General features: G+C 38.9%; 2 protein-coding genes across 2 annotated transcripts in view; one reads left to right on the top strand and one right to left on the bottom strand.

The window, feature by feature from the left end:
• The window catches only part of cerkl (ceramide kinase-like), a 210,632-nt gene extending 206,211 nt beyond the window's left edge, over positions 1 to 4,421 (top strand). The window contains exons 12-13 of the mRNA XM_063052059.1: positions 3,839 to 4,038; positions 4,284 to 4,421. Coding sequence (XP_062908129.1) covers positions 3,839 to 4,038; positions 4,284 to 4,365 — 282 coding nt within the window. The 3' untranslated portion in view covers positions 4,366 to 4,421. The remainder of the gene's footprint in view (positions 1 to 3,838; positions 4,039 to 4,283) is intronic.
• A 2,317-nt stretch (positions 4,422 to 6,738) lies between these two features.
• Positions 6,739 to 24,706, bottom strand: part of itga4 (integrin alpha 4) — a 155,889-nt gene continuing 137,921 nt past the window's right edge. The window contains exons 23-28 of the mRNA XM_063052058.1: positions 23,871 to 23,987; positions 19,157 to 19,273; positions 11,671 to 11,790; positions 10,417 to 10,509; positions 8,346 to 8,465; positions 6,739 to 6,898 (exon numbers count right to left, since the gene is read on the bottom strand). Of these exons, the coding sequence (XP_062908128.1) occupies positions 6,767 to 6,898; positions 8,346 to 8,465; positions 10,417 to 10,509; positions 11,671 to 11,790; positions 19,157 to 19,273; positions 23,871 to 23,987 (699 nt within the window). The 3' untranslated portion in view covers positions 6,739 to 6,766. The remainder of the gene's footprint in view (positions 6,899 to 8,345; positions 8,466 to 10,416; positions 10,510 to 11,670; positions 11,791 to 19,156; positions 19,274 to 23,870; positions 23,988 to 24,706) is intronic.

A 24,706-nucleotide genomic window follows, 5' to 3' on the forward strand; every position in this document is an offset into this window, starting at 1 on the left:
ACATCTGATGGACTCTGTTAGCATTAGCACAGCTGTTATCATAATAAGAATTAGCTTGCTGTCACAAGACATTTGCAATGGATTATTATCAAATGTAAAATATGGTCATGCCTAATCCAGATTAGCTCTTTATATCCTACTTCATTTTATTTTGTTGTGCACTCTTTTGACGATCTGTAGTTGTTTGTAGAGATTTTATTTTAATAATTAACAACTACATCTGCCTTTATAGATAGATGATATGAAAATAGGTGGAGCATCAAATATTGTTGAGGAAGCAGTGTGTTTGCAGCAGGATTTAGACAGATTGGGAGAATGGGTAAATAAATGGCAGTTGGAATATAGTGCAGCAAAGTGCCTGGTCATGCACTTTGGTAGAAGGAATAAAGTTCTGGACTATTTTCTAAATGGGGCAAAAATTCAAAAGTCAGAGGTGCAAGGAGATGGAAGTTCTCATGCAGGATTCGCTAAAGGTTAACTTGTAGGTTGAGTCAGTGGACTGTCCTGCCGAAGGCTTTTGGCCTGAAACGTCAACTATACTTTTTTTCCATAGATACTGCTTGGCCTGCTGAGTTACTCCATAATTTTGTGTGTGTTGCTCGGATTTCCAGAATCGGTAGATTTTCTCTTGTTGGGGAGCAATATTCTTGCAGGCAGGTTTGTTAGAGTTGTTGGGGAGGGTTTAAACTAATTCGGCAGGAGTGTGGAATCTGGAGTGAAGGGACTCAGGATAGGACGGATGGTAAAAAAGCAAAGATAGCATGCAGTCAGACTGTCAGGAAGGGCAGCCAGATGATAGGACAAAATTGCAGCCAGCAGGGTGAGTATCAGTGCCTTAGGGATGCAGAATCAAAAAGGTTGCAAATACAATACTTGAAGTGTTGTATCTCAATGCACGGAGCTTAAGAAATAAAATGGATGATCTTGTTGCACTGTTATAGATTGTTAGGTATGATGTTGTGGCCATCACTGAATTGTGGCTGAAGGATGGTTGGAGTTGGAAGCTGAATGGCCAAGGTTACTCGTTGTATCAGAGGGATAAGAAAATAGGCAGAGGGAGTGGCATGCCTCTGCTGGTAAAGAATGGCATCAAATCAGTAGAAAGATGTGACATAGGATCAAAAAATATTGAATCTTTGAGGGTTGAGTTAAGAAACTGCAAGTGTAAAAGGACCCTGATGGCAGTTATATACAGACTACTCATCAGTAGCTGGGACGTGGACCACTGATTACAACAGGAAATAGAAAAGGTGTGTCTGAAGGCCAATGTTATGATAGTAATGGGAGATTTCAACACGCAGGTTGATTGGGAAAATCAAGCTGTTAATGGATCTTGAGAGTGAGTTTGTTGAATGCCTATGAGATAGCTTTTTAGATCAGTTTGTCGTTGAGTCTACTAGGGGATCAGCTGTACTGGATTGGGTGTGAGCTAATGAACCGGAAGTGATTAGGGAGCTTAAGGTAAAAGAACCCTTAGGAGGCAGTGGTCACAATGTGATTGAGTTCAACTTGAAATTTGATAGGGAGAAAGTAAAGTCTGACATAGCAGTATTTCAGTGGAGTAAAGGAAATTACAGTGGTATGAGAGAGGAGTTGGCCAAAGTAAATTGAAAGGAGATGCTGGCAGGGATGACATCAGAGCGGCAATGGCATGAGTTTCTGGGGGGAAAAAATGAGGAAGATGCAGGATAGATGTATTCCAAAAACGAAGAAATACTCAAATAGCAAAATAGTGCAACCATGTCTGACAAGGAAAGTCAAAGCTAATGTAAAAGCAAAAATTAGTGCAAAGCCAGAGAATCGGGAAGCTTTTAAAAACTTACAGCGAGCAGTTAAAAGAATCATTAGGCGGGAAAAGATGAAATATGAAAGCAAGATAGTAAAAGCTTTTTCAAGTATGTAAAAAAAAATAAGAGAGATGAGAGTCGATACAGGACTGGTAGAAAATAAGGCTGGAGAAATACTAATTGGACAAGGAGATGGCTGATGAACTAAATGGGTATTTTGCATCAGTCTTCACTGTGGAAGATGCTAACAGAGTGCCAGATGTTGATGGGTGTGAAGGAAGAGAAGTGAGTGTAGTTAACATTACAAGGGAGAAGGTGCTCAGAAAGCTGAAAGACCTCAGGGTACAGAAGTCACCCGGACCAGATGAACTGCACCCTAAGGTTCCGAAGGACGTAGTGGTTGAGATTGTGGAGGCATTAATAATGATCTTTCAAAAATCATTGGACTTTGGCATGGTGCAAATGCCAGTCCCCCTTTGAGAAAGGAGGAAGGTAGCAGAAAGGAAATATAGACCAGTTAAGTTAGCCTGACCTCAGTGGTTGGGAAGATGTTGGGGTCAGTAGTTAAGGATGAGGTTAAGGAGTACTTGGTGACACAGGACAAGATAGGACAAAGTCAGCATGGTTTCCTTCAGGGAAAATCCTGCTTGACAAACCCGTTGGTATTCTTTGGGTAGATTATAAGTAGGATAGATAAAGGGGATGCAGTGGATTTGTATATTTGGACTTCCAGAAGGCCTTTGATATATATAAGGCTGCTTACCAAGTTAAGAGCCCATGGTATGACAGGAAAATTACTGGCATGGTTACAGCATTGGCTGCTTGGTAGGAGGCACCTAGTGGGAATAAAAGGATCCTTTTTTTGTTGGCATTCAGTAACTAGTGGTATTCCACAGGGATGGGATGTTGGGATTTTTTTTTATGCTCTATGTCAATGATTTAGATAATGGAATAGATGGCTTTGTTGCCAAGTTTGCAGGTAATTCAAAGATTGGTGGAGGGACAGGTAGTGTTGAGGAAACAGGTAGGCTGCAGAAGGACTTAGACAGATTAGGAGAATGACCAAGAAAGTGAGAAATGAACTGCAATGTTGGAAAATGCATGGTCATGCACTTTGGTAGTAGAAATAAATGTGCAGACTGTTTTCTAAATGGGGAGAAAATCCAAAACTCTGAGATGCAAAGGGGGTTTGGAGTCCATGTGTAGAACATCCTAAAGGTTAACTTGCAGGTAGAGTCAGTGGTGAGGAAGACAAATGCAATGTTAGCATTCATTTCAAGAGGTCGAGAATACAAGAGTAGGGATGCGATGCTGAGGCTTTATCAGGCACTGGCAAGGCCTCACCTTCAGTATTGTGAACAGCTTTAGGCTCTTCATCTAGGAAAAAATGTGCTGGCATTGGAGAGGGGTCAGAGGAGGTTCAAAGAATGATTCCGGGAATAAAAGGGTTATCATACAAGGAACGCTTGATAACTCTGGGTCTGTCCTTGCTGGATTTTAGAGGGATGCGGGGGGGGGGGTGTGGGGGCCTCATTGAAACCTTTTTAATGTTGAAAGGCTTAGACAGAGTAGATGTGGAAAGGATGTTTCCCATTGTGGGGGAGTCTAGGCCAAGAAGGCACAGCCCCTGGATAGAGGGGCATTCATTTAAAACATAGATGCAAAGAAATTTCTGTAGCTAGCGGGTGTTGAATTTATGGAACTTATTAGTGGAGGCAGGTCGTTGGGTGTATTTAAGGCAGAGCTTGATAGGTTCTTGATTGGACATGGCTTCAAAAGTTACGGGGGGAAGGCCAGGGAGGGGAGAAAAGGATTACCCCATGATTGAAAGGTGGAGCAGACTTGGTGGGCCAAATGGCCTAATTCTGCTCCTATGGTATTCATAGTGTAATTAGTTATGTTTCAGTAACCATCTCCAGTTCGGTATATTGAGTTTATGGCTTATAGTCACCATTAATTAGTAGACTAAAATTCTCACAGCAAAATTATATTTTTCAATTTTAATTCTTCTAAACATTGTACATTATTTTAATATGTCTTGTTATTTGTAGTTTAACTTTCCCTTTGTGGAGACATATACAGTTCAGGAAGTTAAGATACAATTGAGGATCAAAAGCAGATGGGTTGATGAGACATCGGAAGAGAAAGCAGAGTCTAGTTCACGTTGCCCATCGGTAACTTCTTTAAATGGAAGTTGTCCATGGAACATTGATGGTGATTTAATGGAGGAATCTTCAGAAGTTCATATAAAGTAAGCATTGACTATTGCATGTAAAATGTTTACGGAATATTGTTTTAAAAGCATTCAAAATGTAAACAGAAATTGGTCCTCTTTTGTGATCTAATTTCAAGAATTCTGTTTATATCAAACAAGTGTTAAACTACAAATTTGTGTCTGCAATCCAAGACTGATTATACTTAAGTTATTGTATTCAAACATTGGTTTAATTCCCTTACTCTGTTGTGTAATGATCATGATTTCCCCTACTTCCACAGGATCCATTCACAGCTAATTACTCTGTATGGAAGAGCTATGGAAGAATGCGATATTCCTATAGTAAAATGTGGTTGCCTGTAGCCAAGATAACGAAAAATTTCTTATGGTTTGTCATTCGTAGAAATTCTGAGATCAATGAATCAGTACCAGATTGTAGCTGTGCTAGAACTCCTTGCAACTACTTTAATGAGTATATTACAGAACTATACAACAATTATTTCTAGAGTTCTGAAATTATTTTCAGTAAAACATCTTTATACAAATACTGTAGATACATTGATTACAAATTTTAAAAGTACATGGGAGCATTGTGTTACTTGAAGCTGTCAAGATGTTTTTATTGCCATACAAAGACAAACAAAATGTCTCCCATTACACAATATTATAAAGCAGTTTTGTGCTGTGTTCAAGAGAAGAATCTGTACGGCCGTTTATATTTAATATAATTCAAAGTGACATAATGTATATTTTACAAGAGGTAATTTATAAAGTTGGAAGATCATGGTTTTAATGTACATAGGATTTACAGTTTTGAAAATGAAGCGTTACAAATAAAATCAAATTGTAATATTTTCATATTCTGTTCACTTTCAGATTTATGGGTTAAATATTACATTTCCATTGTCTGGCTAAACCAGTCATTTTAAAATCATATTCTTGTATATCTCCAAAATACATCAATATCATTTTTTATAATGTAAATTATCATGCAAAATGATATTATTGCACTTATGCTGTACTCCAGACTCATTGGCTAGTTGCAATGAACCACTGATTTTTTTGTATAAATGGAAATGTTTCTTTCAAACTTTAATTATCTTAATCCCTTAGATAACTCTATTCCTTCCACTGTCAGGAAATTCTCTAACCTGACAGCCATGTTAACCTTTCTGATTATATATAATTTGTCAGTTTGTTTTTTGTTCTCAGTCATTTCTGTTGACTTAGTCTCCCTGTATCGATGGCCTACTCAAGCTGCTGAGTAAAATCAGTTGGGTAAGTTAATACTGATTTGACTATGCCCAGAACCTCACTGCTTCATTTGATAATTTGTATTTAATACTTTTTCTTTTGAGATTAAATTCTGTAGCTGTTCCTACTTTATAATTACAATACATATAATGAAATGTTGATCATTTTCACTGTGCTGTGTTATTGGCAAATGCTGATTTTCTACCTTCAGCCAACTAGTGATATTTGTTAGAAATAGTAGCCTAATAGCATAAGCTACTAGCAGCTATGTCATGCTTGCATTCACTTTCTTTTTTCCAATAATTTCTCTTCGGTGGAATTGTATGTGTGGAGTTGAGATTAAGAGTATTTTTTTTTGCCTTACGTGGAATGAGGGTGCCAAGTTGAAACAAGGACAAAGGGAAAAGGCTGAAGCAGATAGGTGTTTCTTTTGTAATGTTAGGAACCTCAGTAATTTGGGAAGTGTGTTGGATGAAATATTTTATGGAGGGAATGAAGCCAGAACAAAGTAGCTATCCTTACAAACAGTAAGTTATGTAACATCATCTGGAGGGATAAGAAATTAGGAGCTTAGGTAGGAATTTAAAAAGAACATGTAACTACATTCATGTAGTTGTAATTAACAAGAAATCTCTAGTACTTATTTTGTTCTAATCAGTTCTAAGTATAAAGAGCAAGTTTAAATAATTACAATTGTACTGTATGATTGATCCAGTCACTTTAAAAATAATTTTTATAAATTTCCAATAACTATCTACAAATGTGGATGTTCTATATTTAAAGTGTAAATTGCCTACACAAAATTGATTTTGTATTTATGGTAACACTGTACTCCAACTGTAACTGATTTGCAATCCATGGTAACTACCTGCGCAATTTCACTGTTACAGATATACTCAATGTTCTTGAAAAAGAAGTATCTTCATATCTGGTAAAAATGTCCTCAGGATGAAATGATCAATATTTTTAACCACGAGAACTGATTCAATACCTCTCATCCGCTACGTTAGGAAAAGTAAAATAAGGGGGTTAGTGCTAGAGCTAAGCCTGAAGTTGAGTTAAATTGGCTGAAACTAACAATTCCAAAGGCAACTATCAGGATTCAGCTCGTGCAGATCAGTCTTGTACTTATACAGGGCCACCAGTGGTGGTCACTCTAATCCATCCTAGCATTCTTCATGGAGTCCATGATAGAGCTTGGTCTTATTCAGATTCCATTACACAGGGGAATCTGCTTTTGCAACAGTATTCCAGATCAGAACTCGTATGATCAGAGACCACATTCATTTCAACAGGTATTCTTGATTCGAGAATAGGGAAGGTAAGCAAATTGAATGTCTGAATATCAAACATTTAAATAAAGACAGACTTTGAGACCATGCAAATCTCCACTGTCAGCATTGATTTATAATCAAAGCCTTTAAGGATATTTGGCAGACAAAACCTCAACAGGGTGCTGACCTGATTTTTAAGGGTACTGTTATTTTACATTATTAAAAGTATTAAAAGATTATTCTTGGTCTCTTTGAAAGTCATCCTCTATTTGATGGTCATCACTTAAATCGATCAGTTTACAATTTTCTTGCTGGTTTCTTTTCACATCTTCAATTCTATCATTCAGTATTCTTTTAAAGAATCCACACTAAACCGAGGATGGGGAGAGAGAGATGAAGAAATCACAAAAATACAAATTAATTTCCTATTATTTAGCATATTGTAGAAATTTGATTACTGAAATTGTATATGCCATAATGTCTCAGGTTTGGCTGAAAACATTTTTTTTTGCAAGTGTGCCAAATATATGGATAAAGTAGCATTAGCAGTCAAGGTGAACTGAACACTGATGACATACTATAGGTGTTTTTTTTGTGTTTGTTTGCATAATACTTGATTCATGATGTTGACAGGTTTTTAAATGCTGACCTTTTTTATCCACAAGAATGCAACATTTGCCCCCCCACCTCTGAAAATCAAATAGATTGGAAATTCCCAAAAAAGGCAAACCAAAAGTTACAAACATAGATTATACATCACTTTCATCATTTTAAAGATACCTACTGTGCGTACGGCAGGTTGACTGGCTAATAGGAAAAGGAAGGCAATGTTGATAATACATAACAGGTGGTGTGTTCAGAAATTAGTGCTGAACCTCAATTTTTAAAAAATTTACGCCAATAAACTGAATGAAGGCACTAATGAAATGTGCAGTCAATAGAAATTTAAGTAGGAAAGTAAGTTGTAAAAGGAATATAAGGAAGCTACAAAGATGTATAGTTCGTTGAGGTGAGTGAACAATGATCTGCAAAGAGAGCATCATATTAGCAGAAAAATAATAAAAATATTTAAAGTACACTGTCAAAATGCAAGAAACCGTAGAGCTGTGAAATCGAGTGATCTAGGTATCCTACTGTATAATTCAAATTTACAGGTACATCAAGTAATTGAGAAGGCCAACTTCGAGAGGAACTGGATAGAAGGGAGATAATGTTCTTTTTTTGTATATAATGCATTGGAGAGATCACGTATTGAGAACTGAGTACAGAATTGGTTTCCTTATTTAAGGATGGGCGTTAATCTGTAAGACATTCAGAACAAGGTTCCTAGACTAATATCTGGAATAGGCAGATAACCTTATGACAAAAGGTAGGATGATTTAAGCTCACAGCTATCAGAAATTGTAAGTTCAGTTTCGCTTTGCTGCAAGATGTTCAGTGTTATTAGTTTTACAAGAACAAATTTTAAGCTTGGAATTCATCTCAATACCTTTTTCATTGAACGGGACAAACATATTTAAAGCAACAATAAATATCAGGGAGAAGAAATTAATAGGTTTTGCTTAGTGATCAAGTAGAGAGCAAGATAAAATAACATTCAGGAGAATTCCTTGAAAAGCTGTCAGCAAAAGAATAAGTGTCAATCTTCACTAGTATTTACTACACAAAACAAATGGGAGCAGTAATGATAATCTGTCAGAAATTGTGATTTGAGTCAATGAGACGAGATGGAAAATAAATTCTGTCACTTGAGCTGCACTGCAACAACAGCTGATGTTAGGGATAGAGAGGTACTGCTTTTAATATAAATCTCACCTTCCAAAGTAAGCCTATGATATGAAGAAATGATATCACCAGCAAGAGGAAACCGCTGATAATAATTCCCAATAATACTTTAATTTTTGGTTTAAAATTATAATATGCTTCCATCGTAACCTGGAAGAAAACAGTAAATTCAATTGATTACAAACTGTATTCAAAGAGTAACACAAGCAAAGCTATTTTCACAACTTTGATTTCTAAAGTTTCGTTTATTAACAATTTGGCTCATCACGATGCCCGCATAAATGATGAAAGAGAAGATATAATATCTGGGGCAGATGGATTTTGAAAAAGTTCTAAAAAGGATGGTTCAACTTAAAGGTCACCATCTGCAAACTGGTAGTGCTGAAGGAACCGCAGCCCTTAAGCTTGCCCACCAGGTCTAAGATTGTTGTTTCCTGAGTTGCAACTGTAGGAAGTTTGAGTACCAAACCATGGTACAGTGTAGCCAATCAAGAGGGGGAGAGAAAAGATATGTATTTCTAATTGAGGATAGAATGCACTTCATTCTCTATCGTGCCAAAGGCCATGTTGTCTGCCTGCTGTCTGGGTTCAGGACATCTCATCTGACCTACAGAGGAATTTTGAATGGGAGGGGAAAGTATGGATATAGTAAAAGGGAAGGAGAGTGCAGGAGAGGTTACAGACCTTGGCAGGGTAAAAAAAAAAGACAAAGAACTTTAGAAAGGGATAAGAATTTAACTGGAGGTAACATGGAGACAATATTGAAAAGAGTCATGAATACAGAAGTGAAGGTGTTATTTTTGAATACACACAGTATACAGAATAAGGTAGATGATCTTGTAGCTCAGTTATGATGATGTGGGCATCACAGAGACTGAAAGAAGATCACAGTTCTGAATTTGACATGCAAAGTTACAAATCATATCAAAAGGACAGGTATGTGGCTAAAGGGGGTGGGTTGGCCCTGTTCATTAAAAATGAAATCAAATCCTTAGAAAGCAGTGTCATATGATCAGAAGACGTGGAATCCTTGTAGACAGATGATATTTATATACAGGCCTCTGAACAGTAGCCAGTATGTGGGGTAAAAATTACAACATGAGATAGATAGGGCATGTTAAAAAGTGAAGACAAACTGAGTAAGTATTTGCATCAGTTTTCACTGTGAAAGAAACCAGAAATTTGGGAGTGCCAGGGACAGAAGTGAGTGTAGTTGCTGTTACTAAGAAGCTGGTGCTTGGGAAGCTGACAGGTAGGTAAGTCACCTGGACTAGATAGACCATACCCCAGGGTTCTAAAAGGGTAGCTGAAGAGAATGTGGAGGATCTTTGAAGAATCACAAGATTCTGGAGTGATTTTGGAGGACGGGAAAATTGCAAAAGTCCACACCTCAAGAAAGAAGGGAATTAAAAAAGGAAGTTATAAACCAGTTAGCCTGACTTCAGTGGTTAGTAAGATGTTGAAGTCCATTATTAAGGATATGGTACTTAGAGACACATGATAAAATAAGCCAAAGCTAGCATGGTTTCCTTAAGGGGAGATCTTGTCTGACAAATCTGTTGAAATTATTCAAGGAAATAACAGGCAAAATAGACAAAGGAGATTCAGTGGATGTTGTTTACTCAGATTTTCAGAAGGTCTTTGACAACTAGATAAAGTGGACATTCAGAGGATGCTTCCAATTGTGGAAATTTCTAGGACCAGAGGGCGCAGCCTCAGAATGCAAGTATTTCCCTTTACCACAGAGATGAGGAGAAATTTCTTTAGCTAGATGGTAGTGAATCTGTGGAACTCATTGCCACAGATGTCTGTAGAGGCCAAGGCATTGGGTATATTTAAAGTGGAGGTTGATATGTTCTTAATTAGTAAGGGTGCCAAATGTTGTGGGGAGAAGCCAGGAGAATGGGGTTGAGAGGAGAAATAAATTAGCCATGATTGAGTGATGAACTGAATGGGCTAATTCTGCTCTCATGGTCTCAAAGATACATCAAGGGCACATTAAGAGGGAAAGACTAAAAATTAATCTAGGGTGTTGAAGGGAGAAGAACATAAGCAAGATAAGTTAATTCTGCTGATTTTACAATAATGAATAAATACCTACAGTTGATTTAATTTCTCCTTTATGAATAATATCAAGATTGCTTCCTGATGATGCAACAGCAGTAGTAAAAAACAGAGTCGAAGCAGCGGTATCCTGTTGAAATAAAGTGTGAATTTTATATTGTGTTCAAATACAATACAAAAAAAATTACAGTACCAGGCTTATTTCTGGTAATGCCAGTTTCCCCATAAAATACTTAATTTTTCTTAAATGTCATTAATTGTATTTGCCTCTTTTGAAAGTGATGGATGCTGAACTGTAAAAAAAATAGCAAAAGCACAATTACAGCTGCAAATCCTGTAGATTAATGAACTGACAAAACCTAATTTTAAAAATATATATGCCTTGTAGTTAAGAAGGTGCACATTGGCTTTCATCAATCATGGGATTGAGTTTAAGAGCCGAGAGGTAATGTTGCAGCTATACAGGACCCTGGGCCAAAGGGCCTGTATTGTGCTGTAGGTTTTCTATGTTTCTATTTCACTTTAAGGACACACCCTTTCTGCCCAGCAACCATTTTCTCCTTCAGTCAAAAACTGGATTATTTCAACAGCAAATTTTAGGTTAAACTTCATATATCCTGGTTATTTGATGAGATTTCCATTTCAGGGAGCAGAACTTGCCATGCCATCTTTATTCTCGCAATCATTTATCTGGTGGTCTCATCCAAATTTAGTTAATTAGACAAAAAAAATACCAGCACAGGCAGCAATTTAAATTTGAGATGATCTATTTCTACAAAGTAACTTATTTAAATCATTATCCAACAGCGGAAAGTGAGCAGAGAGAAAAATAATCTCAAACGTATCATGAACAAGTGTCTAACTTCAGCAATAAACTTCAGCATCCATCAGCAATAAAGTTGATTGAAGACAGCAAACACCATTTCCTAGTTATGTCCTTTTTCATATAATGAGATAAAAATAATTTTTGTCCCCCTCTCTTAATCTTAAGGTTTAGAAAACTTTAATTGCATATTTATAATTCATGTTCTCAGTATTATTTATTATTTGCAGTTTATCTTTTGCACATTGGTTGTTTGTCAATCTTTGTCTATGTATAGATTTTTGTACATTCTGCTGTATTTTACTTTTCCTGTAAATGCCTGCAAGAAAATGAATCTCAGGGTGGTAGGTGGTGATATATATGCACATACGTTGATATTAAATATACTTTTGAACATTAATTGAATACACCATAATTTATAAAAGCAATATTTAAAAGATGTCAACTGTGCTAACACAAAATACTTACTGATGCCAGAAGTACATAGCGGAGTCTCATACTAATATGGATCGATGCACGTTCCCTACTTTCAATATCTCCAAGCTGGCATCTAATGTTTACACAGGATATTCCATGGCTGGAGCACGACTGTTTAAAAAAAAATATTTCAACTTAATAAGTAAAAAGTTGAAATTCAAAAGTGATTGTTTGAAGTGACAGTTCTTATTTAAAGAAGGTCAAAGAATCCATAAGGAACAGAAGGATTGAATTTATACAGTAGTTTTAAAAAAAAAGGTTCAGGGAACAGCTAATCCCAAAACCAATGTTTCACCTATTCACAAGAGCTGGTAGCAAATATTAATTGCAAGCAATCAACACAAATTATCGCGGTTTAGATAAATGATAAATGAATAGAAACTATCAGTCATTAGCTAATAATCTGGTCTCAGGACTATTTAGCTGTGTTTAAAATAAGGTAATATCTGACACAAAGGATTAATATACTTAATAAAGCAAGAAACTTCCGCAAGCTTAAAGGAAGAACAACTCTACTCTAGTTTTTCATTGCTTTTTTTCCTATCTTTGAATCAAATATGAAGTACTATTTATAAGATCAGTCTGAGAGGTTTGAGGTATCATGCAGTTTGTTAAAGCCACTCATGGAAGAAAGCAGTAAGGGTGATCCAAATCCTACAAAGGGATATAAATGGATTGATCAATTGATCGAGCAGGTGGCAGATGGAGAAAGCATCATTCTCTGAAATTCTTATCCAAGCTATTCACTGCTAAGAGAAACTGGGTTGTATCTTGTTGGTAAATGCCATCAGCTCTGAACATAATGTCAAGCATAATCTCTATAAATGAAAATTCAGGACTGTAGAATTTGTGCATTAACATGCAGAAGCTCCGGAGAAACTAGTCAGTGAATCAGTGGGAAGGTTTTATAACTGGACTATGTACAATTAGGCACAAATAAGGCAAGTTGTATTTTTTAAAAATCTGTTGCTAATGTTTTAAAGTTAATGGTTTTAAATTTTATTTGTAATACTCTCAAGGATTTGTGGCATTCAAAATGTCTGAAAGCTCTGACTGGAACAAAAACAAAGGTGTAAATGATGCTTTACTGTTTATGACTTTTTCTCAGCAGTTTCATGATTATGTGCAAACACAGGGCATTGCCTTTTGGGCCTTAGTTTCTCTGAGTCAGCAAGCTCAGCTTTACAAATCTGATCCAGGAAAGGATGAAATCCATGGAATGGTTGCAAAAGCCAAGTACACGTTATTTTTTAAACTGGTGGAAAACTAGTAAAATATAGTGTACAGATGGACATTGTCCCAGAAAATAAATGTACAATTAAGAAGCCAAAGGAAGCAAAAACTGAAGTTTTGAGGAATGAGAGGACAAGCAAAATTTACAAAGTAGATACTGATTAAGATGCTTTTTAATGCTCATGGGCCTGGAACTCAAGGCATTTTCGTGATAAGAACTGAGGTAAAATTGGAATTGCTTCAGATTTAAAATCAGAATTCAGAATTTGGGGACTGTAAATCTGTGATATTGATTACCCAGAGAAATGAATGCCTAGTCATCAACTATTGAAGCTGAGACAGATGTGTCATAGAAACATAGAAAAACTACAGCACAATACAGGTCCTTTGGCCCACAATGCGGTGCCGAACATGTACATACTTTAGAAATTACCTAGCGTTACCCATATCCTTCTGTTTTCCTAAACTCCAGGTACCTATCCAGGAGACTTAAGAGAGCCCATTCCACACAGTCACCACTCTCTGCGTAAAAAAACTTACCCCTGATATCTCCTCTGTACCTACTTCCAACCACCTTAAAATTGTGCCCTCTCTGATAGCCATTTCAGCACTGGGAAAAAGCCTCTGACTATCCACATGATCAATGCCAGAGGCTCAGCAATCTCCTCCCAAGATGTAGCCTGGGGTACATCTCGTCCAGTTCCAGATATTTATCCAACTTAATGCTTTCCAAACGCTCCAGCACATCCTCTTTCTTAATGTCTATATGCTCAAGCTTTTCAGTCCACTGTAAGTCATCCCTACAATCACCAAGATCCTTCTCTGTAGTGAATAATGAAGCAAAGTATTCATTGACTACCTCAGCTATCTCCTCCGGTTCCATACACACTTTTCCACTGTCACACTTGATTGGTCCCATTTTCTCACATCTTATCCTCTTGCTCTTCACATACTTGTAGAATGCCTTGGGGTTTTTCTTAATCCTGCTCGCCAAGGCTTTCTCGTGACCCCTTCTGGCTCTCCTAATTTCATTCTTAAGCTCCTTCCTGCTAGCCTTATAATCTTCTAGATCTCTATCACTATCTAATTTTTTGAACTGTTCATAAGCTTTTCTTTTCTTCTTGACTAGATTTTCAACAGCCTTTGTACACCACGGTTCCTGTACCCTACCATCCTTTCCCTGTCTCATTGGAACATTCCTTTGCAGAACACCACGCAAATATCCCCTGAACATTTGCCACATTTCTGCCATACATTTCCCTGAGAACATCTGTTCCCAATTTATGCTTCCAAGTTCCTGCCTGATGGCTTCATATTTCCCCTTACTCCAATTAATGTTTTCCTAACATCTGTCCTATTCCTCTCTAATGCTATGGCAAAGGAGATAGAATTGTGATCACCATCTCCAAAGTGCTCTCCCAGTGAGTGACCTGACACCTGACCAGGTTCATTTCTCAATACCAGATCGAGTACAGCCTCTCCTCTTGTAGGCTTATCTATATATTGGGTCAGGAATCCTTCCTGAACACACCTAACAAGCTCCACCTCATCTAAACCCCTTGTTCTAGGGAGATGCCAATCAATATCTGGAAAATTAAAATCTCCCACCACGACAACCCTGTTATTATTACATCTTTCTAGAATCTGCCTCCCTCTCTGCTCCTCGATGTCCCTGTTACTAAGTATCCTTTCAGACACCAAGTGAGAAGAGGAATATAATAATTAGATGGGAAAGTAAATTGAGTTAATCTTTCCCAGAGACACACTATTCATAATTACCATGTCATATTTGACTCCAAGTTGTACCTTTAATCACTTATCTGTTAGACCACTACAAACTTCCACCATTAACACTGGGCCAAGCCCCAGTGCTGCTTCAACATATTTGTTGTTGAATTTCTACATTCAATTATTTCACCATAGAACAAATAGTACAGCACAGTACAGGCCCTTCGGCCCACAATGTTGTGCTGACCCTCAAACCATGCCTCCCATATAAGCCCCCACCTTAGATTCCTCCATATACCTGTCTAGTAGTCTCTTAAACTTCACTAGTGTATCTGCCTCCACCACTGACTCAGGCAGTGCATTCCATGCACCAGCCACTCTCTGAGTAAGAAACCTTCCTCTAATATCCCCCTTGAACTTCCCACCCCTTACCTTAAAGCCATGTCCTCTTGTATTGAGCAGTGGTGCCCTGAGGAAGAGGCACTGGCTATCCAGTCTATCTATTCCTCTTATTATCTTGTACACCTCTATCATGTCTCCTGTCATCCTCCTTCTCTCCAAAGAGTAAAGCCCTAGCTCCCTTTATCTCTGATCATAATGCGTACTTTCTAAACCAGGCAGCATCCTGGTAAATCTCCACTGTACCCTTTTCCAATGCTTCCACATCCTTCCTATAGTGAGGTGACCAGGACTGGACACAGTACTCCAAGTGTGGCCTAACCAGAGTTTTATAGAGCTGCATCATTACATCGCGACTCTTAAACTCTATCCCTCGACTTATGAAAGCTAACACCCCATAAGCTTTCTTAACTACCCTATCCACCTGTGAGGCAACTTTCAGGGATCTGTGGACATGTACCCCGAGATCCCTCTGCGCCTCCACACTACCAAGTATCCTGCCATTTACTTTGTACTCTGCCTTGGAGCTTGTCCTTCCAAAGTGTACCACCTCACACTTCTCCGGGTTGAACTCCATCTGCCACTTCTCAGCCCACTCCCCACTTCTGCATCCTATCAATGTCTCTCTGCGATCTTTGACAATCCTCTACACTATCTACAACACCACCAACCTTTGTGTCGTCTGCAAACTTGCCAACTCACCCTTCTACTCCCACATCCAGGTCGTTAATAAAAATCACGAAAAGTAGAGGTCCCAGAACAGATCCTTGTGGGACACCACTAGTCACAATCCTCCAATCTGAATGTACTCCCTCCACCATGACCCTCTGCCTTCTGCAGGCAAGCCAATTCTGAATCCACCTGGCCAAACTTCCCCGGATTCCATGCCTTCTAACTTTCTGAATAAGCCTACCATGTGGAACCTTGTCAAATGCCTTACTAAAATCCACATAGATCACATCCATTGCACTACCCTCATCTATATGCCTGGTCACCTCCTCGAAGAACTCTATCAGGCTCGTTAGCCACGATCTGCCCTTCACAAAGCCATGCTGACTGTCCCTGATCAGACCATGATTCTCTAAATGCCTATCTCTAAGAATCTTTTCCAACAGCTTTCCCACCACAGACGTAAGGCTCACTGGTCTATAATTACCCGGACTATCCCTACTACCTTCTTTGAACAAGGGAACAACATTCGCCTCCCTCCAATCCTCCGGTAACATGCCCGTGGATGACGAGGACATAAAGATCCTAGCCAGAGGCTCAGCAATCTCTTCTCTCGACTCGTGGAGCAGCCTGGGGAATATTTCGTCAGGCCCCGGGGACTTATCTGTCCTAATATATTTTAACAACTCCAACACCTCCTCTCCCTTAATATCAGCATGCTCCAGACCATCAACTTCACTCATATTGTCTTCACCATCATCAAGTTCCCTCTCCTTGGTGAATACCGAACAGAAGTATTCATTGAGGACCTCGCTCACTTCCACAGCCTCCAGGCACATCTTCCCACCTTAATCTCTAATTGGTCCTACCTTCACTCCTGTCATCCTTTTTTTCTTCACATAATTGAAGAATGCCTTGGGGTTTTCCTTTACCCTACTCGCCAAGGCCTTCTCATGCCCCCTTCTTGCTCTTCTCAGCCCCTTCTTAAGCTCCTTTCTTGCTTCCCTATATTCCTCAATAGACCCATCTGATCCTTGCTTCCTAAACCTCATGTATGCTGCCTCCTTCCACCTGACTAGATTTTCCACCTCACTTGTCACCCATGGTTCCTTCACCCTACCATTCTTTATCTTCCTCACTGGGACAAATTTATCCCTTACATCCCGCAAGAGATCTCTAAACATTGACCACATGTCCATAGTACATTTCCCTGCAAAAACATCATCCCAATTCACACCTGCAAGTTCTAGCCTTATAGCCACATAATTTGCCTTTCCCCAATTAAAAATTTTCCTGTCCTCTTTGATTCTATCCTTTTCCATGATAATTATAAAGGCCAGGGAGCAGTGGTCACTGTCCCCCAGATGCTCACCCACTGAGAGACCTGTGACCTGACCCGGTTCATTACCTAGTACTAGATCTAGTATGGCATTCCCCCTGGTCGGCCTGTCCACATACTGTGACAGGAATCCATCCTGGACACACTTAACAAATTCTGCCCCATCTAAACCCTTGGAACTAATCAGGTGCCAATCACTATTAGGGAAGTAAAAGTCACCCATGATAACAACCCTGTTATTATTGCACCTTTCCAAAATCTGCCTCCCAATCTGCTCCTCTGTATCTCTGCTGCTACCAGGGGGCCTATAGAATACCCCCAGTAGAGTAACTGCTCCCTTCCTGTTCCTGACTTCCACCCATATTGACTCAAAAGAGGATCTTGCTACATTACCCACCCTTTCTGTAGCTGTAATAGTATCCCTGAGTAGCAATGCCACCCCTCCTCCCCTTTTTCCACCCTCTCTATCCCTTTTAAAGCACTGAAATCCAGGAATATTGAGAATCCATTCCTGCTCTGGTGCCAGCCAAGTCTCTGTAATGGCCACTACATCATAATTCCATGTATGTATCCAAGCTCTCAGTTCATCACCTTTGTTCCTGATGCTTCTTGCATTGAGGTACACACATTTCAGCCCTTCTACCTTACTGTCTTTACACCGTTTATTCTGCTTCTCTTTCCTCAAAGCCTCTCTGTATGTTAGATCTGGCTTTACTCCATGCACTTCTTTCACTGCTCTATCGCTCTGGGTCCCATCCCCCTCGCAAATTAGTTTAAACCCTCCTGAACCATGCTAGCAAACCTACCTGCAAGGATATTGCTCCCCCTCGAGTTCAGGTGCAACCCATCCAATCTGTACAGGTCCCACCTTCCCCAGAAGAGATCCCAATGATCTAAAAATCTAAAACCTTGCTCCCTGCACCAACTCCTCAGCCACGCATTCAACTGCCATCTCCTCCAATTCTTACCATCTCTGTTACGTAGCACTGGCAACAATCCTGAGAACGTGACCCTTGAGGTCCTGTTCTTCAGCCTTCTGCCTAATTCCCGAAACTCACACTTCAGGACCTCGTCCCTCTTCCTGCCTATGTCGTTGGTCCCAACATGTATCACGACTTCTGGTTGCTTTCCCTCTCGTACCAGGATGTCGTGCACCCGGTCAGAGACATCCCGGACCCTGGCACCTGGGAGGCAACAAACCATGCGGGTGTCCTTCTCACGTCCACAAAATCTCCTGTCTGCTCCCCTGACTATAGAGTCTCCAATGACGCCAGCTCTCTTCTTCTCCGTCCCACCCTTCTGCACCACAGGATGCTGCCTTCCTGTTTCTATGAACTTCTGATCCAAAGCTTAACTGCTTTTATTTGTATTCATACTGCTGTTTCATCTGCTGTAATATGACTCAGAAATCTAACTTTGCCTCATAAGCGCAAACACGAGGAAATCTGCAGATGCTGGAAATTCAAGCCACACACACAAAATGCTGGTGGAACGCAGCAGGCCGGGCAGCATCTATAGGAAGAGGTACAGTTGACGTTTCGGGCCTTCGTCAGAACTAACTGGAAGAAGAGATAGTAAGAGATTTGAAAGTGGGAGAGGGAGGGGGAGATCCAAAATGATAGGAGAGATTGATGATCCTCTCCCTTCTTCAGCTTCATATCCCTTTTGCCAATCAACTTTCCAGCTCTTAGCTCCACCCCTCCCCCTCCTGTCTCCTTCTCCTATCATTTCGGGTCTCCCCCTTCCCTCTTTCAAATCTCTTACTGTCTCTTCTTTCAGTTAGTCCTGATGAAGGGTCTCGGCCCGAAACGTCGACTGTACCTCTTCCTATAGATGCTGCCTAGCCTGCTGTGTTCGCCAGCATTTTTCGTGTTTGCCTCATAAGTCTCCCTTGAAAACCCCTGACACTTCATTAGAAGCATTACCAAAAAAAAAATCCTGTTATAATTGATTATTGTGTTTTTATCTCAAAGTATAGGTGCAGATGGTGCATTCTTGTACTGATTTATTTTTACTCTGATCAGTTTGAAATCATTCTAAGAATCCATTTTTTACCATTTCATCATTTAAAACCTGGTACAACTTAATTAATTTTATATCGATCCTTACCAATTCTTTGGTTCCATACTTGTTGACAAAGTTAAACATTTGATGGAGTACTGATACATCAGGCAGGTTCGTACAGTTTTTCAAATGTTCCTCAAAGTAACATTTTCCATGGCTATGCTGGAAAAAGAAAAATTAAAACTTTAACAAAATGAGACTATGCTAATATTCAAACAAACTGAAATAATTTGACTTCTACATATCAATTGAGTGGGATAGCAAAGCAATGGTCTGATAAATCCTAGCAACACACTTCAAAGTTGCTGGTGAACGCAGCAGGCCAGGCAGCATCTCTAGGAAGAGGTGCAGTCAACATTTCGGGCCGAGACCCTTCATCAGGACTAACGAAGATCCTGACGAAGGGTCTCGGCCCAAAACATCGACGATACCTCTTCCTAGAGATGCTGCCTGGCCTGCTGCGTTCACCAGCAACTTTGATGTGTGTTGCTTGAATTTCCAGCATCTGCAGAATTCCTTGTGTTTGCGTCTGATAAATCCTTTCATGCAAGAGGTGTGAAGCAACAACCAGTAAAAGTGTGGTTGAGATAAAAGAGTGAAATCCAATGCAGAACTTTTAGAGTCAGTCATAAAACACAAAAGCAGACCCTGTGGCCCACTTAGTTCATGCCAAACTGTTATTCTATCTAGTCCCATCCACCCGCACCTGAACCATAGACCCATACACCTCAACCTATGTAGCTTCTCTTAAATGCTGTCATGCACCTGGCCTTGACACATCTAGAGAACAAGGAGACTAGTGTTAGAATTCTGTTTCTAAATTTCAGTGCAGTATTCAACACTATTGTCCTACAGACCTTGGTGAACAAACTCCTGCTCCTCAGCCTAGATGTACCACTGTACAACCGATGGTGTTGGACTTCCTAATGAACAGACCTCAGTTAGTCAGGCTGCACAACTGCTCCTCCCTCCCCATCACTCTCAACACCGGTGCTCCCCCCCCCCCCACCCTGGGCTGTGTGCCAAGCCACATGTGACTGCATGATCAAACACACAAATAATCACATTGTCACTTTCGCTGATGGCACGACAGTGGTGGGGCTCAAAACCAACAATGAGATGGCCCACAAAAAGGAAGTGGAGGAACTTGAGGCCTGACGCCAGGCAACTAACCTCTTCCTTAAATGTCAATAAGACAAAAGAGATAGTTATCGACTTAAGGAGTACTTGCATCACTCATATCGCCATTTACATTGGTGGAATAGTAGAGGAAATTGAAAGTAGTTTCAAGCTATTGTGAGTGCATATCATGCACAACCTCTCATGGTCCAAGAATGCATCCTACACAGTCAAGAAAGCTCACCAATGCCTCTATTTTCTGAGGAGGTTGAAGAGAGCTGGGCCTTGCACATCCATACTCACGTCATTCTACAGATGCAGAATTGAGAGTAACCTAACAAGCTGCTTCACTGCTTAGGATGGAAACTGCACTGTGGTGGACAGGAAGACTCTACAAAGGGCAGTCAAAGCTGCCCAGTGCATCACCATCAGCAGCACCAGCATACCCACCATCAAGGACAGATACAGAAAGGTATCAGAAAAGGGCCAGTAACATCATGAAGGACTACCCTGCAAAAGGACTGTTTGTCCCACTTCCACCAGGGAGGAGGCTATGTAGCATTCATGCCAAGATCACTAGACTCACAAATTGTTAGTTTTCCCAGGCAGTAAGACTGATCAAAACCTCCACCCACTAACTCCACTACTACTTCATTATTTCCTGGCAGTCACCTTATGTACAGATTAGTATCACTTTATGGACATAGAATCAATATACATAAGCTATCTGATGTATTTACATTTATTGTGTTTTGTATTATTATCGTATTCTTTATCTTCTGTGTTTTCTTCTGTGCTGTATTAGATCTAATGTAACAATTATTTTGTTCTCCTTTACACATGTATACAGGAAACGACATTAAACAATCGTGAATCTTGAATTAAACCTGCATCTACCACATCTGCTGGCAGCTTTTTCCACAGTCACACCACCCTTTGAGTGAAGAAATTCATCCTTGGGTTCCTCCTTAAATAATTTACTTTTCACCCTTAAGCTATGACCTCTAGTTTTAGTCTCAGTGAAAAAGCTTGCTCACATTTACCACATGCCTTCATTCAGCCTTCCTAATTTTCCTCTTGTGTTTTCTTGCATTTCTTACGATCCTCAAGCATCTCATTTGCTATGCATTTCCAACTTCTTCTTAACAAGGTCCTCAATCTCCCTCGAAAACCAAGGTCTGCTAAACCTGTTAGCCTTGCCTTTTATTCTAAAAAGGAACATGTGCTCCAATCTTTGTGTCATCCACAATATTTTGACGCCTATATTTTACTGAAGTGCAGTATTTCCAGAAACACCATCTCTTGTATGAAAAATTGGAAGAGAAAAGAAATTCTTTGAAGGAATCCTGCTGTTTGGGGAGATATTAAAGAACTTATGGCTATTTTAAACTTTGATCTACACAAACTGTCAGTTCTTTTTAAAAATTTGTGGGGGGAGATAATGATCCATCATATAAACGCAGATGTTTCTAGTGAGGACTTACATGAGTACTCAGTTTAAACAAATTTAGCAGGTGCATCAAAAAAAAGATTGTTCTTTCTCATTTCTAGTTTACAATCTTTTAAATTCAACTTAATATTAACTAATTTGTCAAATTCATGCTCAATTTTATAGGAAGTTTTCTGCTGTTCTAAAAAATTCAAAATGCTAAAGATTTCCCTTGTCATTCCATCCGCTTGAAGCTACACCTCTTCTCCAATCATTCATTCTCATGTCATCATTATTTTCCCTCATCAATACAAACTTAAGTTTTGTATTATGAATCTACTTGAATGATCTCACTTTTTAAATGTTGGTAATTGGATGGTATTATTTAAAGATATTCAAAAAGGGTAGGAGTCAAAGGAAAAGCTGAAATTTATCAATATGTTAGTATACTATTCACCTGTAATGTGGTAGAGAATCTTTCACTCAAGCAAAGAAAAGCAAAATTAAAATTTAAATAGGGCAGGTGCACAATGAAAAGTAATCAATTATCACACCACCATCAAAGCAAGAAAACCCAGTTTTCCTTCAGTCCATCATGGATAAAGCCCTCCCCACCATAGAGCACATTTACATGGAGTGCTTTCACAGGAAAGCAACATCCATCATCAAGAACCCCCCAGATCATGCTCTTTTCTTGCTGCTGTCATCAGGAAAAAGGTACAGGAGCCACAGTCTCGCACCCCCAGGTTCAGGAATAGTTATTATCCCTCAGCCATCAGGCTCTTGAACCAGAGGAGATAACCTCACTCGCCCCATCACTGAACTGTTTCCACAACCTATGGGTTCACCTTCAACTCATGTTCTCGATATTTATTGCTTATTTATTTTTTCTTTCTTTTTGTAGTTGTACAGTTTGTCATCATTTGTGCACTAGTTGCCTGCCCTGTTGTTGTTTTGTTGTTTCTATTATGGTTATTGGGTTTATTGAGTATCCCCACAAAACAATAAAGCTCAGCTTTATGGTGACATATATGTACTTTGATAATAAATTTACTTTGAACTTTTTGTAATTATTTAGAAAATAAACTTTGTCAGAACAGGTAATGCAGAACATTACTTCCTCTTTTTGCCACCTTGCAGCACTTTCAAAATTGCAAGGTAAATAGTGACAAAGCTTTTTTTAGATTCACAATACCGAACTGGCTGTTCACAATAAGGCCCCTCTGCAGTGGAGGGGCTGAGATTTTGCTTTTGCAGTGTACCTCCATTCAGTTACAGTGTAACACTAAGTAATGTTGCTTTTCTCTGAAATTCTCCATTTTCAGATATCTCTATCCTCATCCACTTCCATTGTTCACATGGGTCATTAGACCCAAATTGCCCCACTATTTAATATGATCAAGGCTAATCCTTATTAGCCAATATACCGTCTATCAAATATGTTTCCACCTGCACTTTAAATGCTTTCAAAAATCATGCTTTCACCATCTGCTAGAGTACAGAATTCCAGAGATTCATAATCCTCTGCAAGAAGAAATTTCAATGTACCTCACTTTTAAATAACTAGTCCCTTACCTTTAGCTATGCCACCTTGTTCAACATTCCCCCATGACTGAAAACAGTCCAATATCTACACTGTCAAGCCTCAAGATCTCTATAACACAAGTACAATTCGCATTTAAGCACATTGCCTATAGTGCTTAGATTCAACATAGTAATTTCAGATCAGTACTATTTACTGACAACTGATTGTACAACTGTTAGTAAAACCACTGTCAAAAGCATCTTAGTTTATACTGTCACTCCCTCAACAATTTAGTCTCAAATGCTTTCATACTTCTCTCATCTCTACCAACGCTCTGTCAAACTACTTGCACTGAATTCCTCAATGCTAATTTTTCCCATTTCGGAGGTAAAGTCATAAAACCAAAATATTTTGTTTCTCTTCTCACAGCAGAATTGTGCTTCTATTTTAAGTAAATATGTTTCACATTGCATGTGTTTCTAGAGTGTTATTTGTTTAGTAATCATACTGTAAGGAGAATCCACAGGCATAACTAACATCTAATCTCAGTGCCCAAGTGGGGAACCACACTAACTAGAGGTTAAAAAATGTAAATATGCTAATTATGCTTCATATTTATCTTAATCACATTTTGAGATTGTATTGGCAATATGATATTAGGAGTCTTTAAAACAGAAAGAACTTACATCCAACACCTTTATGTGAAGAATTTCAAATAGCTCAAAGTCATTTCCTTCCAATGTATTAGGCTGTGCAATGTTCAGCTCAATATCAGGAGCCATGTTATTCCCACTGTTGACTACCTGGAAGTTGTCAATATGAATAGATTAAATATAGGTAATCTCAACATGTAACAACAAACTAATTTACGTAGCCAGCAAATTACAGAAACATTAACTAATAAAATTTTACTGCCTTTCATTTTATCTTTTATTGCCAATATTTTTTCAGCAACTTTACTACAGAAGCACCTTTTAGGAGCAGAAATGCAACTGTTATATTTATTTTATAAAAAATTGTTCATAATTTCTCATTTCCATTCTAAATGGACGTCCCTCTGAACATTGGTTCTGAATTCTGAATAACATTTTGGCCCAGTGATACAGCCCACTGATAGCTGCAGAAAAGGCAGAATGAATAGTGGCCACTGATTAGAAAGTTAGTCATTTGAAAGTACAGCGGAAAAGCATTTGATTAGTTATCTTTACTCCCTCAGATGCTCACCTGCTTCCTGTGAAGGAAGTGATAACTGAAGGGGAATGTGGATTGTGGGTGGGCAAAAAATAATCAGTTTGGAATCGAGTTGAAAAACCACAATTAAGGAGAGTGTCATAGGCATATAAGGAGAGTCACTTTGTAGAGGGAGATGCAGGGAGTAAGAAATGCAAAGAAAACGTATTTGCAAGAGCTTTTATAAGTATGTGAAGAAAAAATAATCATTGTAAGGCAATGTAGATGCTGACAAACAGGACATTTTATCTTGTGAAATATAAAAAAAGAAAAGAAATTAAACAAATATTTG

This window comes from Mobula hypostoma, chromosome 6 (assembly GCF_963921235.1).
Source record: "Mobula hypostoma chromosome 6, sMobHyp1.1, whole genome shotgun sequence".
Taxonomy (NCBI): Eukaryota; Metazoa; Chordata; class Chondrichthyes; order Myliobatiformes; family Myliobatidae; genus Mobula; species Mobula hypostoma.